The sequence below is a fragment of the Salvelinus alpinus genome, chromosome 20 (assembly GCF_045679555.1).
Source record: "Salvelinus alpinus chromosome 20, SLU_Salpinus.1, whole genome shotgun sequence".
NCBI lineage: Eukaryota > Metazoa > Chordata > Actinopteri > Salmoniformes > Salmonidae > Salvelinus > Salvelinus alpinus.
The window spans coordinates 17,428,472-17,445,579 of record NC_092105.1 but is presented as its reverse complement, the minus strand read 5'-3'; the positions used below and the strand labels follow the sequence as shown (position 1 = coordinate 17,445,579).

The 17,108-nt window shown below is 42.8% G+C and overlaps 1 protein-coding gene across 1 annotated transcript in view; it reads left to right on the top strand.

The window, feature by feature from the left end:
* The first annotated feature begins 7,029 nt into the window (after nt 1-7,029).
* The window catches only part of LOC139546383 (discoidin, CUB and LCCL domain-containing protein 2-like), a 32,072-nt gene continuing 21,993 nt past the window's right edge, over nt 7,030-17,108 (top strand). Inside the window, exons 1-3 of the mRNA XM_071354711.1 lie at nt 7,030-7,317; nt 12,300-12,524; nt 12,788-12,925. Of these exons, the coding sequence (XP_071210812.1) occupies nt 7,215-7,317; nt 12,300-12,524; nt 12,788-12,925 (466 nt within the window). The 5' untranslated portion in view covers nt 7,030-7,214. The remainder of the gene's footprint in view (nt 7,318-12,299; nt 12,525-12,787; nt 12,926-17,108) is intronic.

The window sequence follows — 17,108 nt, the reverse complement described above, 5'->3', positions numbered from 1 at the left end:
TAGCCTGTTTTCCCTTCTGAAAGTATGGACAATGGATGCAACTGTGTAACGGTTCAGGTTGGGTTGCGCTAGCAGTCCAGGTTCTCTCATAGTCCTCCCATGTATGAGCACATGATGAACTAGGGTGGCACGGATTTCATCTGAGATTACTTGTCTTTGTTGTTGTTGTTGTTGTCCTCTTTCTCTCTGTTGTCTTGCAACTTCGGCATTGTTAGGATCCATTGTTACGAAGCACATGGGCATGACTCTAGGCTCCATTTATTGATCCTGCAATTCTGATTGGGGTGTTAACCATTTTGAGGCTTAGTGTTTGCACCTGGAGAAAGGTGTGCTCTTTGAGTTTAGGTTGTAATGACTTGAGTTAATTATATTGAGAGTATGTGTTTGGTGAAGGAATATATAGTGGAATGAATGATTTATTTGGCCACTTTTGTGTAAGGTTTTGCAGAAAGAGTTTTGAATATTGAAACGTGTGGAAACAGGTGAATAGTGTTTACGGTGAAAGGGAAACGTGTGTGTGTTTTTGGGAATGACTTAAAGGAATGGGTTTTTGTGCGACAGGAACAAGTTTTGTGTTTATGCAATTGATAAAAACTGTAACTTTAGTAGTGCATGTAAGAAGAATCAAGTTAGCTACCTAGACAATTGTTTGCATGTTATAGCTAGTGTTAGTGATGTACAAGCTAGGCCTATTTGAATCACAGCTATTTATTTACTGGTCACATTTATTCCCACCAAATTAATTTGCTTGAAAACTTCCCAAAAGCTTAGTTTTGGAGTCAAAGATAATAGTTCCACAATAGTTTTCGTTTTTTCAAATGGGTTTATTTGTTAATCATTTTATTTCAGTTTACTAATTCGTTTTTTCATGATTAGTTCTCATTTTAGTTTCAGTTTAAGTTTACTATATTAAACTAATGCATCACTGGGACTCAGGAACATCTGGGGACCAAAATGTAGGCGTTCATTAATAATAGATTATTACTGGCACACAATCTACTATCCACAACAGACAGTCAATAACCAAGCCACTTTGTGTTATATCTCTTCAATAAAAGATTAAGCTGTCTATCTTTACATAAAAGCTAAGCACTGACTAATGACTGAATGTGGCTGGGTCATGGGCCTGGGTATTGGGCAGGTATGGCAGTATGGGCTATTTAGGTTGTAGGCCTGTGGCAACTTGTCCTCCAATAAATGTTGATTACCTGGTTCATCCCTATCACCAGGGCCAGCTTCAGGCATAAGCAACATAAGTCGGGGTCTCAACTTACTATTGAGAGTTAGAATACTAGAATACTGAAGATGCAAGTTCGAATTTGGTTCTTTATCAGCAATTTTTCTCTTATGTCATCACTGACAGTCACTCAATTAGCCATGTCAGCTAACAATTTTAAGGTTGCTAGATAGATTGGTAAATTAATCTAAACTTAGTAGTAATCTTGGCATACTACCGACAGGGTACACAGGGCATGTGCCCAGAGGCCCTGACCTCCATGGAGTCCCCATTGATTTTGTTAGTCACACTCACTCAGATATCATTAACATTGCATAAGTTATGGCAAATGTCTAGAATAGAAGGAAATGTACTTTAAAACTGAAAATAATTATCTCCACCACATGGCAAAAGGGGTAGAGTTGAACTAAATGTGCTGTAAAACTGGATACATTTTTCTCTTTGCCCCATGGCAAAAGAAGTAGAATTGCATGAAATTTGTTATAAAATTGCAACATTTTCTCTCTGCCCCATGGCAAAATGTGTAGAACTGCAGAAAACATGCTTTAAAACTGCAAAGTTTTCTCTGCACAGTACATTTGTCAGTGTTTTACCACTACCTTAGATAACATATGGTCCCATTCTATAGTGTATAAAGTACTGTGATTGTAGTGTTATACATTTAGAGTGTTAATGTAACACTTCACAGTGTAAAACACTGCATTAGCCATCAAATTTAACACTGTGGGGTAACTAACACTCACAGCGTTATTTCAATTCAAAACTAGTGTTAATCTAGAGTTAACTCCTATTAATGTTATGCAAAAAAACTGTTACAGTAAGTGATTTTGGGTGTCGTTTTAACATTATATGGTGTAAAGCCTCATTTGCTTATTTCACATGGTACCTTTTCTTTTCGAGTGAATTGTAGAGTTACCACCCATGACTGTATTTGTTAGTGACAGAGACATGGTTGTTGAATGCTTTCCTTTTAAAGACCTGTGGCTTTCATCAAATGAGTACCTAGGTGAATGTTATCATTAAAAATGTTACTTTATGACAATACATTACATATATCATAAGACCTTACTTTCATGGCCTAGTTTTACCCTACCAGAATGGTGTTAGGAAAATCCTGGTTTACAAATGACAGGCCAGATCAGGTCTGCAAGTCACATTATGCTAGCTGGCAAAGTTGATGTGTAATTCCTTTTCAGACAGAGTTGGGATATCCAACAGTTGGAATTTGTGTTCATCTGCAACCTGCATTTGCAGGTTGCAGAATGACTACCAGGGTTAGGAAATCTGGAAAAGGAGAATACCTATACCATTTAAACCGGAACAACAATTTATGTGATGGGTGCAATAAATCTAACTAGCTGATTGGATAAGTTTAGAGACATTTATGATATTTATCTTTGTGTAGCTTAATATTAATCAATCAATTCATATGCAAAAACACAGATACAGTTGAAGTCAGAAGTTGACATACACCTTATCTAAATACATTTAAACTCAGATTTTCACAATTTCTGACATTCAAACCAAGTAAAAAATCCCTGTTTTTTTTGGTCAGTTAGGATCACCACTTTATTTTAAGAATGTGAAATGTCAGAATAATAGTAGAGAATGATTTATTTCATCACATTCCCAGTGGGTCAGAAGTTTACATACACTCAATTACTATTTGGTAGCATTGCCTTTAAGTTTTTTAACTTGGGTCAAAAGTATTGGGTAGCCTTCCACAAGCTTCCCATAATAAGTTGGGTGAAGTTTGGCCCATTCCTCCTGACAGAGCTGGTGTACCTGAGCCAGGTTTGTAGGCCTCCTTGCTCGCAAATGCTTTTTCAGTTCTGCCCACAAATGTTCTATGGGATTGAGGTCAGGGCTTTGTTGGCTACTCCAATACCTTGACTGTTGTCCTTAAGCCATTTTACCACAACTTTGGAAGTATGCTTGGGGTCATTGTCCATTTGGAAGACCCATTTGCAACCAAGCTTTAACTTCCTGACTGATGTCTTGAGATGTTGCTTCAATATATTCACATAATTTTCCTGCCTCATGATGCCATCTATTTTGTGAATTGCACCCGTCCCTCCTGCAGCAAAGCACCCCCACAACATGATGCTGCCACCCCCGTGCTTCACGGTTGGGATGGTGTTCTTCGGCTTGCAAGCCTCCCCCTTTTTCCTCCAAACATAATGATGGTCATTATGGCCAAACAGTTCTATTTTTGTTTCATCAGACCAGAGGACATTTCTCCAAAAAGTACGATCTTTGTCCCCATGTGCAGTTGCAAACCGTAGTCTGGCTTTTTTATGGCGGTTTTGGAGCAGTGGATTTTTCCTTGTTTACGGCTTTTCAGGTTATGTCGATATAGGACTCGTTTTACTGTGGATATAGATACTTTTGTACCTGTTTCCTCCAGCATCTTCACAAGGTCCTTTGCTGTTGTTCAGGGTTGGATTTGCACTTCTCGCACCAAAATACGTTCATCTCTAGGAGACAGAACACATCTCCTTCCTGAGCGGTATGACGACTGCATGGTCCCATGGTGTTTATACTTGCGTACTATTGTTTGTACAGATGAACGTGGTACCTTCAGGCGTTTGCCAAAACTATAGTTAGTTAACAAGAAATTTGTGGAGTGGTTGAAAAATGTGTTTTAATGACTACAACCTAAGTGTATGTAAACTTCCAACTTCAACTGTATGAAAAACAATACTAAAAAACTCCCTGCATAGCATGGGCTCTATAGTGGCGCAGCGGTCTGCATCGCAGTGCTAGAGGCATCACTACAGACCCTGGTTCGATTCCAGGCTGTATCACAACCGGCCGTGATTGGGAATCCCATAGGGCGGCGCACGTGTAAGGGTTTGGCCGGGGTAGGCCGTCATTGTAAATAAGAATTTGTCCTTACAGTTTTTCTCGATTGCTTACACACGAAAACTGGTTATTTTAGCACAAAAACCCATACCCTTACGTCATTACCAAAAACACACACAGATTTCCCATAACGGTCCACACGTTTCAATATTCAAAACTCTTTCTGCAAAACCTTACACAAAAGTGGCCAAATAAATCATTAATTCCACTATATATTCCTTCACCAAACACATGCTCTCAATATAATTAACTCATAATTAACTCAAGTCATTACAACCTAAACTCAAAGAGCACACCTTTCTCCAGGTGGAAACACTAAGCCTCAAAATGGTTAACACCCCAATCAGAATTGCAGGATCAATAAATGGAGCCTAGAGTCATGTCCGTGTGCTTCGTAACAATGGATCCTAACAATGCCGAAGTTGCAAGACAACAGAGAGAAAGAGGACAACAACAACAAAGACAAGTAATCTCAGATGAAATCCGTGCCACCCTAGTTCATCATGTGCTCATATATGGGAGGACTATGAGAGAACCTGGACTGCTAGCGCAACCCAACCTAAGCCGTTACACAGTTGCATCCATTGTCCATACTTTCAGAAGGGTAAACAGGTTATTTGTCTTGTTGTTACTGTGATCCATGTAATGTTGTAGTGCATATAGACTGAATCTCAGTGTAGTTTTTAACCACAGTAATGGCTGACCATAGGTCAGTAATGGTCAAATTACATTTATGCAGAACTGAGAGGTATTGGAGGTAGGTGGAGACTTATCACAGCTGAGCAGGAGACTGCCCTGGAAAATATGGTGATTGCCAATAATGCCATCCGTTTGAGGGAAATTCAAACCCAAATAGTTGAAGACCAGGTAGTCTTCCAAGGAATTGACAGCATCAGCATGTCCACCATTGACCGGATCGTTAAAAAGAACCACATAAGGACAAAGCAGCTGTACTGTGTGCCTTTTGAAAGGAATTCAGAGTTAAGGAGCAACGATTCCAATATGTGCAGGTAATTGCTATAGAATTTTTACAATCTGTAGAGTATGACCCATCTCTCCAGCATATCAATACGGTACTTTATAGTAATGTGTTACAGTAACTGCAGTACACAATCTTTCATTCCAGTACAGTAGTACACCACAGTACTGTATTTGTAGTACAGTAAAAAAAAATTTTTTTTTTTACTTCTGTAGAGAATCTTTGAACTGGATGCCATGGCTGACCCACAGGAGTACATCTTCATCGACGAGGCAGGGTTCAACCTAACAAAAGGGGGCGCAACATCATTGGTCACCGTGCCATCATACAAGTTCCTGGCCAGAGGGGAGGCAAAGTCACCCTATGTGCAGCCATCAGCAATCGTGGCGTCCTCCACCGCCATGTCAAAGTGAGTCCATACAATACGGCACAACTCCTTCAACTTCTAGATCAGCTTCGCAATAACATTCTTCAACAGGATAGGGAGCCAGGGCAACCAGAGCAAGCCCAATATGCTGTCATCTGGGATAATGTGAGTTCCCATCGTCTCCTCTGGTTCGCACCTAGTTCAATGACCACCCCAGGTTCACCATTCTTTTTTTGCCAGCATATTCCCCATTTCTGAATCCGATTGAGGAATTTTTCTCAGCATGGTGGTGGAGAGTGTATGACAGCAACCCCTACGCACAGCAAAACCTCCTGGAGGCAATGGTGGACGCCTGTGGTGATGTGTCTGTGGAGTCTATCCAGGGTTTTCTAAGGCATTTTCCCCACGCTGTCTGGCAAGTAGAAACATAATGTGTGACGTTGATGAGATATTATGGCCTGACCCAGACCTGAGACGAGATGACGAGAACACTGATGCTGAGTAACCTGTACATTTTCTGTATTTGGAAATAAAGCTTTTGGAAAATGGGTATTCTATTGTGCATGGACTCTTCCTTACATGTTTTGTCAGTGTGACATTTCAAAGGTCAGGTTTTTGACCAAAACAGCATATACAGTAGTATTCCCTTATCCACTAATGTAAGGCATTTATTACAGTACTGTTTTGAATTTCTCTCGCCAGGGTGTTCCTGAAAGGGTTATCTGGATTGTCAGTGCTGTGATTTTACCAAGTTCCAAGTTATTTATCTGAAATCTTATTCTAAAGATGTTGGTAGCAGTGTTTTGAATTAATCCCTTCAGTGTGTAGCAACCAGTCATGTAGTCTGTGTTTTTGACAGCTTGTGTGTGTTTGAGGGCAAAGTTTGAATTGGGACACAGAAGTTAGCTGTTTGTACCATTGGGTGTGAGTTTTTAAAATTGTGTGTGAAGATTTGAGAAAATGGTGAGTTGTTCCAGGAATTGTCTAAGCAATTGAGAACTGTAACTGACTTAGTTAAATAAATAGCATGCTGGAAAATATGATAACGATGGGTGTGGTTTTGATGTGACTCTCCACAGTGTAAATCATTTCTGGTTATTAACAACACTGGGGTTATTTTACATCACTAAGTGTTAATTTCACTCTAACAGAGTGAATCCTGAATCAACACAAAACATGTTACACTGAAAAATGAACACTGGCCATTTTGCTGTGTACATACATGGAAAAATGTGTAGAATTGCAGGAAATTAACTTAAAATGTTATCTCAGCTCTCAAGAGGGGGGCCACAAAATGTTATTTTCCTCGGGGTGGAGGGAAAACAAATCTTGCTTAGTGCCCCCAAAATGCTAGATCCGGCCCTGCCTATCATGTCCAACGGGGGAAACTCGTTACAGGCTGCTCACAGGAGCGCAGGGGAAAGTCACGGTTTAATGTTTTATTCCATCACACCACTTGGTGGACTAGGGGATTCCTACTGAATCCTATTGCAATGTGGGAGGAGGGGCGGAAGTGGAGGAAGTCGTTCCACAGCCGATTGGATAATGTTTCTTCAGATTCAGTTGTGGAAACGAAGCTGAACGCGACCGCGCAGTGATTTCAGAGAGTGGAGAGTGTCGGAGGTTTCAGAGCGCGGAAGGAAGCAAGGGTTAATTTGACGGAAGACGGAGGTTTTGGGAAGCGGCGTTTTAAACTGCTTGTATGGACTAAACTTGGAGTTCACCGGTGTGAAAGCGTGCATTATGCATTCAGACTGCAGGCTGCTATGGGCAGAGCGGTAATGGTGGGCAGGGGACCGACAGGGACCAGGCTTTTCTTCTTGTCGACTGTCATCATCCTCACCGCCAGAAGCAGTCGAGCGCAGCAAGGTTGGTGTCGGTCGGTGCCACTCAATGCAACCAAGTGTAATAAAAGTGTTACAAACTCGATACATATAGTCTGTTACTAGCTATACGTCGTTATGACGCAGTGGTCAAATGACGTTTGGCTACTCGGTTGCACTCGATAGTCAAACGGCAGAGGATTATTTTGTTGTCCTCAGCAAGGGGAGCAAAACAGAGACTATATCGCCAGATGGCCTACCTTACATGGCTCGTTCTCTCCCCTATCCCAAATATGTAGCCAGAATCACAGACTGGATAAGTTCCTCTTTTCTCCAAGTAGTTTGTTAGTCATTGAAAGGGGTTATTGAAGTGTAGCCCACAGCCTATATATAAAGGGTAGACAGTGCAAAATAAACACTAGTCATTTGTGGGCAGGATTTCAGGTAATGAAAGAGACAGCGATATCACAATTTGTTAGAATTTTGCCAAGGGGTTGAAGTGGTAGAGGGGGGTAAACAATCTCATATCAATTTATCGTGGCACTACAGGTAGTAACTAGTTAACAAATCTTAATCCCGCGAACTAGGTTAATGTGCACGTGGTTTAGAAACGTATTACACTTCTCCAATTGACACTTGCACGGTTGGAAACGGGTTTTGAGCGTTTGGAAACGTTGGTGATTGAGTACAGTGTTTGGTTAGTGTTGGTGTAAACGGACCCGAAAGCTGCTTCTCTCGAAGTCCAGCGGGATGGGGAGGTCACTGTGTTTTTGTCCAGTTCATCTGGCTAATGTCCAGCCAGTGTCAGTGATGTTACATAACACCAGCCAGGCCGCCATAATGTATGACTGTCCACTGTTAACATGGTCCCCAAAAAATCCATAGCCCATTCCCCTATAGCTCATTTACCCTAGCCTGTTCCCCTATAGCTCCTAGCATGTTCCCCTATAGCTCATTTACCCTAGCATGTTCCCCTATAGCTCCTAGCCTGTTTCCCTATAGCTTATTAATCCTAGCCTGTCCCCCTATAGCTCCTAACCCCTAACCTGTTCCCATATAGCTCCTAACCTGTTCCCATATAGCTCCTAACCTGTTCCCCTATAGCTCCTAACCCCTAACCTGTTCCCATATAGCTCCTAACCTGTTCCCCTATAGCTCCTAACCCCTAACCTGTTCCCCTATAGCTCCTAACCCCTAACCTGTTCCCCCATAGCTCCTAACCCCTGACCTGTTCCCCTATAGATCATTAACCCTAGCCTGTTCCCATTTAATGAGCTATAGGGGAACAGGCTAGGGTTAACGAGCTATAGGGGAACAGGCTAGGGTTAATGAGCTATAGGGAAACAGGCTAGGGTTAATGAGCTATAGGGAAACAGGGTTAATGAGCTATAGGGGAATGGGTTAGGGGTTATGAGCTATAGGGGTACAGGCTAGGATTAATGAGCTATAGGGGGAACAGGCTATGGGTGAGGAGATATAGGGGAACAGGCTAGGGGTTAATGAGCTATAGGGAAACAGGCTAGGGGTTAATGAGCTACAGGGGAACAGGCTAGGGTTAATGAGTTATAGGGGAACAGGCTAGGGTTAATGAGTTATAGGGGAACAGGCTAGGGTTAATGAGTTAACCATTTCCCCTATAGCTCATTAAACCATCGCCTGTTCCCCCTATTGCTCATTAACCCATCGCCTGTTCCCCTATAGCTCCTAACCCCTAACCTGTACCTCTTTAGCTCCTAACCCCTAGCCTGTTCCCTTATAGCTCATTAACCCATAGCCTGTACCCCTACTTCTCCTATCCCCTAACCTGTACCTCTTTAGCTCCTAACCCCTAGCCTGTTCCCTTATAGCTCATTAACCCTTACCTGTTCCCCTATATCTCCTCACCCATAGCCTGTTCCCGTATAGCTCATTAACCCTAGCCTGACCCCTATAGCTCCTAACCCATAACCTGTTCCCCTATAGCTCCTAACCTCTAACCTGTTCCCCTATAGCTCATTAACCCTAGCCTGACCCCTATAGCTCCTAGCCCATAACCTGTTCCCCTATAGCTCCTAACCTGTTCCCCTATAGCTCCTAACCCATAACCTGTTCCCCTATAGCTCCTAACCTCTAACCTGTTCCCCTATAGCTCATTAACCCTAGCCTGACCCCATATAGCTCCTAACCCATAACCTGTTCCCCTATAGCTCATAACCTGTTCCCCTATAGCTCCTAACCTGTTCCCCTATAGCTCCTAACCCCTATCCTATTCCCATATAGCTCCTAACCTGTTCCCCTATAGCTCCTAACCCCTATCCTGTTCCCATATAGCTCCTAACCTGTTCCCCTATAGCTCCTAACCCCTATCCTGTTCCCATATAGCTCCTAACCTGTTCCCATATAGCTCCTAACCCCTAACCTGTTCCCCTATAGCTCATTAACCCCTAACCTGTTCCCCCATAGCTCCTAACCCCTAGCCTGTTCCCCTATAGCTCATTAACCCCTAGCCTGTTCCCCTATAGCTCATTAACCCCTAGCCTGTTCCCCTATAGCTCATTAACCCTAGACTGTTCCCCTATAGCTCATTAACCCTAGACTGTTCCCCTATAGCTCATTAACCCTAGACTGTTCCCCTATAGCTCATTAACCCTAGACTGTTCCCCTATAGCTCATTAACCCTAGACTGTTCCCCTATAGCTCATTAATCCTAGCCCATTACAATATAGCTCATAACCCCTCAATGGTTGCAGACCTGTAAAGTGTAGCAAAATGTGACAGACTCCAGCTTGACTTTAAATGGATTAAAGGAAGTGTATGCCATATGGCAACACCTACCTGGTCAAGGGATTGGGATTTCGGATAAGTCCTCTGACTGGTACAATATAGGACCGGGTTAAAGGTAAAGCCAAAGGACAGGGTTCCGGTTGGCCAAAGTCAGCTGCAGTAGATTTGTCCGCAGAACTCTGTTGGTATCCCGATAACTAAACAGTGATGGTGAAATCCTTACCCCTCATCCTCTCCTGTCCACTGTTCAAAGTCTGAACATGTCTACGTCTAACCCACTGATATCTCCAGTTCGACAGTTACCCATAATGTGTGTGTACAGTATTTGTGTAACACAACCCTTATGTGCATATTGGCTACATTCACCCATTATGTGTGGATAGATACATGTACAGTTGAAGTCAGAAGTTTACATACACCTTAGCCAAATACATTTAAACTCAGTTTTTCACAATTCCTGACATTTAATCCTAGTAACAATTCCCAGTCTTATGTCCGTTAGGATCACCACTTTATTTTAAGAATGTGAAATGTCAGAATAATAGTAGAGAGAATTATTTATTTCAGCTTTTATTTCTTTCATCACATTCCCAGTGGGTCAGAAGTTTACATACACTCAATTAGTATTTTGGTAGCATTGCCTTTTAAATTGTTTAACTTGGGTCAAATGTTTCAGGTAGCCTTCCAAAAGCTTCCCACAATAAGTTGGGTGAATTTTGGCCCATTCCTTCTGACAGAGCTGGTGTAACTGAGTCAGGTTTGTAGGCCTCCTTGCTCGCACACGCTTTTTCAGTTCTGCCCACAATTTTTCTATGGGATTGAGGTCAGGGCTTTGTGTTGGCCACTCCAATACCTTGACTTTGTTGTCCTTATGCCATTTTGCCACAACTTTGGAAGTATGCTTGGGGTCATTGTCCATTTGGAAGACCCATTTGCGACCAAGCTTTAACTTCCTGACTGATGTCTTGAGATGTTGCTTCAATATACCCACGTAATTTTCCTGCCTCATGATGCCATATATTTTGTGAAGTGCACCAGTCCCTCCTGCGTCAAAGCACCCCCACAACATGATGCTGCCACCCCCGTGCTTCACAGTTGGGTTGGTGTTCTTTGGCTTGTATGCGTCCCCCTTTTTCCTCCAAACATAACGATGGTCATTATGGCCAAACAGTTCTATTTTTGTTTCATCAGACCAGAGGATATTTCTCCAAAAAGTGTGATCTTTGTCCCCATGTGCAGTTGCAAACCGTAGTCTGGCTTTTTTATGGCGGTTTTGGAGCAGTGGCTTCTTCCTTGCTGAGCGGCCTTTCGGGTTATGTCGATACAGGACTCGTTTTACTGTGTGGATATAGATACTTTTGTACCTGTTTCCTCCAGCATCTTCACAAGGTCCTTTGCTGTTGTTCTGGAATTGATTTGCACTTTTCACACCAAAATACATTCATCTCTACGAGACAGAACGCGTCTCCTTCCTGAGCGGTATGACGGCTGCGTGGTCCCATGGTGTTTATACTTGCGTACTATTGTTTGTACAGATGAACGTGGTTACCTTCAGGCTTTTGGGAATTGCTCCCAAGTACGAACCAGACTTGTGGAGGTCTACACATTTTTGTTCTGAGGTCTTGGCTGATTTCTTTTGATTTTCACATGATGTCAAGCAAAGAGGCTCTGAGTTTGAAGGTAGGCATTGAATTACATCCACAGGTACACCTCTAATTGACACAAATTATGTCAATTAGCCTATCAGAAGCTTCTAAAGCCATGACATCATTTTCTGGAATTTTCCAAGCTGTTTAAAGGCACAGTCAACTTAGTGTATGTAAACTTCTGACCAACTGGAATTGTGATACAGTGAATTATAAGTGAAATAATCTGTCTGTAAACAATTGTTGGAAAAATTGCTTGTGTCATGCACAAAGTAGATGTCCTAACCGACTTGCCAAAACTATAGTTTGTTAACAAGAAATGTGTGGATTTTTTGAAAAACGAGTTTTAATGACTCCAACCTAAGTGTATGTAAACTTCCGACTTCAATTATATGTCACAGGCGGCTGGTATAACCTTAATGTGGGAGGATGGCTCATACTAATGGCTGGAACAGAGTTAATGGAATGGTATCAAACACATACAACACTTAGTTGCTTGATACCGTTCCATTCATTCCATTTCAGCCATCGTTATGAGCCGTCTTCCCCTCACCAGCCTCCTGTGATGTATGTATACGTGTCCAGCCATCACTCATTGTGTGTATGTGTGTCCCTGCAGGCGATGGCTGTGGCCTCAGTGTTTTGGGCCCTTGCAGTGGGAGCCTGTCGTCTCTGGGTTACCCCGGTACGTACCCTAACCACACTGTGTGTGAGTGGGAGATCAGTGTGCCGCAGGGCCGGAGGCTCCACTTCCGCTTCGCTGACCTGGACATAGAGGAAAACAACTGTCAGGTCAACTACCTCAGGATCTACGATGGTATAGGACCTCATAGGACCCAGATAGGTGAGAGAGGGAAATGGGGAAGGAGGGAGGGAGATCATCAGGAAGGGGGAGGGGTATGAAATATACTGACACTGTCATATAGTGATTGCCATTGATTATGCACAGTATATGACAGACATATCAATAGAATAACACTGTCTGTACCACTGTATGAATATAGATAATAACCTCTAGTTCAGAGTACAAGATGAAGTTGTACTGCCAAGGTAGGATCATGGAACTAGTGAGTTCTATGCTATTGAACTGACCCTCTCCTCCTCTAGTGAAGTTCTGTGGTCTGGGCCTGAATGTTCCTGATCTCATCCTGTCCAGTGGGAACCAGGTCACCGTCCAGTTCATGAGTGGGACCCACCAAAGTGGGCGGGGCTTCTCCCTGGCCTACTCCACCACAGAACACACAGGTACCAGGGGTTAAAAGTTAGGGGGCAGGTTCTGAGCTGCTGCTGGTGTCTAAACTTTCAGATATGACAATGTCACTAAGGGCCCAATCATAAGCTGTGTTGACTCTTAGTTGAGATCACAATAGATTGTTTTACAGTAACATTGTGCCCCCATGACTAAGAGAGTTGCCTAGGTAACAGTGTGTGTGTATGTGTTTGCATGATTAGGGGTCTCATGTGAGTCATATTAAAGATGCTTCTCTTCTCCGTCTCTTTTCCCTTTACTCCTCTACTCTCTTCCTTTTCATCCTTCTACCTCTTCCTTACTGGAGAAATAACTATTTTACGTCTATTACAGTGACTGGCATCTGTAAGTGGTGTCTCCTGCTGCTCTCCTTCTGTCAGTGAGTGGGAGATATATGGAGTGAATTCAGTTACAGGGAGACGTGAGGGAAGTGATCTGCTGTAACATGGATTGTAATACAGCTGGCTGGCATTTACCTCTACATATAGCTGTGCGTGTGTTACTGCATTTTTGGTTTTACTATCCTTGTGAGGACCAGAAGTCCTTATAAGGATAGTAAAATAAGGAACATTCAGACATGTGGTGACATTTCGCCAGTCCCTACAAGGTACAGGGCTATTTTAGGCATAGGCGTTAGTGTTACAATTAGGGTTAGGAGTTGAGCTTAGGTTAAGGGTTAGGTTTAGGGAAAATAGGATGTTGAATGGAAATCAATTGTTTGGTCCTCACAAGGATAATAAATCAACATGTGTGTGTTTAAATTCTGTGTGAGCATCGTGTGTGTGTGTGAGCATTGTGTGTGTGTGTGAGCATCGTGTGTGTGTGTGAGCATTGCGTGTGTCTATGTGAGTGTGTGTGTGTGACTAACAGAGAGAAGGTAAAGATGTGGCATAGTGAGAGATGAGGAGGTGAATAGAGAAGGAAGTTCCTGGATAGTTTCGGTAGAGGGCAGATGGAAGGACAGGGAGGCTACAGTGCCTTTGGAAAGTATTCAGACCCCTTGACCTTTGCCACATTTTGTTACGTTACAGCCTCGCTCTAAAATTGATTAAATAAAAAAATGTCCTCAACAATCTACACACACTACCCTATAATGACAAAGTGAAAATAGGTTGTTAGAAATGTTGGCAAATTTATACAAAATCAAAAACAGAAATACCTGTTGTGGAAATTCTTACAGCATGACACTCAAAGTCAATCTTAAATGAATCATTGTTTATTGTCAGTGTACTGGAGAGGTTCCAACCAACTTAGTGAACGTCTGTCTGTCAGGAGCTCTAACGAGACAGTCCTGTTTAGTTCTTCTATATACTGCAGACAAGTCATATTTGCATGATTTAGCTTATTCATAATTAATTAATCATTAACGTTTGCGTCATTCAAGTGACCGACCAATACTGGGTCATGCATGTGACAGACCAATACCTCACAGGGCTTCTCTCTAAACTGACACCTTGAAACTGAGATATCCCTTTCCCTAAACAAGGTTCTGGGCGTACTGCCAAATTGTAGACACTGATAGTGAGGATTCGTTCAATCAGTCATTTGCATGAACACACATTGGTTTATAGAAAAGCACAAACGGAGAACACAGAAATGTATGGATGAAAAAGCACCAACATTTTTCATCACATACCTTATTTACATAAGTATTCAGACCCTTTGCTATGAGACTCAAAATTGAGCTCAGATGCATCCTGTTTCCATTGGTTATCCTTGAGATGATTCTACAACTTGATTGGAGTCCACCTGTGGTCAATTTAATTGATTGGACATCATTTGGAAAGGCACACACCTGTCTACATAAGGTCCCACAGTTGACAGTGCATGTCAGAGCAAAAACCAAGCCGTGAGGTCGAAGGAATTGTCTGTAGAGCTCAGACAGGATTGTGTCGAGGCACAGATCTGGGGAAGGGTACCAGTGGCCTCTATCATTCTTAAATGGAAGAAGTTTGGAACCACCAAGACTCTTCCTAGAGCTGGCTGCCCAGCCAAACTTAGCAATCGGGGCAGAAGGGCCTTGATCAGGGAGGTGACCACTCTAACAGAGCTCTAGAGTTCCTCTGTGGAGATTGGATAACCTTCCAGAAGGACAACCATCTCGGCAGCACTCCACAAATTGGGCCTTTATGGTAGAGTGGCCAAACGGAAGCTACTCCTCAGTAAAAGGCACATGACAGCCCTCTTTGAGTTTGCCAAAAGGCACCTAAAGACTCTCAGACCATGAGAAACAAGATTCTCTGGTCTGATGAAACCAATATGGAACTCTTTGGCCTGAATGCCAAGCGTCACGTCTGGAGGAAACCTTGCACCATCCCTACGGTGAAGAATGCAGCATCATGGGGATGTTTTACAGTGTCAGGGACTTGGAGACTAGTCAGGATTGAGGCAAAGTACAGAGAGATCGTTGATGAAAACCCACTCCAGAGCGCTCAGGACCTCAGACTGGGGGCGAAGGGTTACCTTCCAACAGGACAACAACCCTAAGCACACAGCCAAGACAATGCAGGAGTGGCTTCGGGACAAGTCTCTGAATGTCCTTGAGTGGCCCAGCCAGAGCCCGGACTTGAACCCGATTTGAACATCTCTGGAGAGACCTGAAAATAGCTGTGCAGCGAACCTCCCCATCTAACCTGACAGAGCTTGAGAGGATCTGCAGAGAAGAATGGGAGAAACACCCCAAATACAGGTGTGCCAATCTTGTAGCATCATACCCAAGAAGACTCGAGGCTGTAATTGCTGTCAAAGGTGCTTCAACAAAGTACTGAGTAAAGGGTCTGAATACTGTAAATGTGTTTTTATTTGATTTTTTATTATTTATCTGCTTTGTCCTTATGGGGTATTGTGTGTAGATTGATGAGAAGAAGAAAAAACGATTTAATCAGTTTTAGAATAAGGCTGTAATGTAACAAACTGTGGAAAAAGTAAAGTGGTCTGAATACTTTCCGAATGCACTGTACGCTTGACATTTAAAGGGAATTTCCAATTGTGCTGACATTGGCATTGTTACCTTGAATGCAATCTCCTGCGAACGCGGTAACATTGCCTTTAAAAGTCGCCTTATCTACAAGCTCAATCGGATGGTATCACAGCCTTAATGATGGGTTGTGTTGTTAACTCACCTCTGAACAGACACGCACACATGCACATATACACACTAGACATAACTTGTGCACTGCTGTTGTAGTTCTAGAGCTTTGTACCATTCTGTGCAGAGCACTTTCTTATCTCTCTGTTTGTGTTGCACAGTTCTAACAGTGTGTGTGCATTACAGTGAGAGTGTCAGGAACAGTGTGTGATGTGTGTGTGTGTGTGTCCACATCACCAACAAACTATCATGGTCCAAACACACCAACAAAGTCGTGAAGAGGGCACGACAACGCCTTTTCCCCTTTAGGAGACTGAAAATATTTTTCATTGGTCCCCAGATCCTCAAAAAGTTATACAGCTGCACCATCGAGAGCGTCCTGACCGCTTACATCACCGCCTGGTATGGCAACTGCTCTGCATTCGACTGTAAGGCGCTACAGGGGGTAGTGCGTTAGACCTACATACTGGGACCTATATACTAGGTGGTGTCAGAGGAAGGCCCACAAAATTGGCAAAGACTCCTGTTTTCTCTGCTACCGCACAGCAAGTGGTGCCGAAGCACCAAATCTACGTCCAAAAGGCTCCTTAACAGCTTATACCGCCAAGCCATAAGACTACTGAACAATTAATCACATGGCCACCTGGACTATTTGCATTGACCCCGCTCAACTAACATGGATCCCCGCATATTGCCTGGTTACCGGTACCCCCCGGGGCTCATTATTGTTTTTTTATTTTGTTACTTTTTATAATTTTTTTATCTTTAGTTTATTTAGTAAATATTGTCTTAACCAACAATGCAGTTTAAATAAAAAAAAGTTAAAAGGGATTTTTAGTAAGCATTTCACCTGTTGTATTCAGCGCATGTGACAAATAACATTTGATTTTGATTTGATCCAGAACCCTTAGATTAATCCTACCTTGTCTCTGTGTGTCTGGGCTTTGTCACACATCACTCCAAAGAGCTGTACTTCTCTGCAGACTAGAAGAGCCTGTGTGTGTGTGTGTGTGTGTGTGTGTGTGTGTGTGTGTGTGTGTGTGTGTGTGTGTGTGTGTGTGTGTGTGTGTGTGTGTGTGTGTACTGAGAGC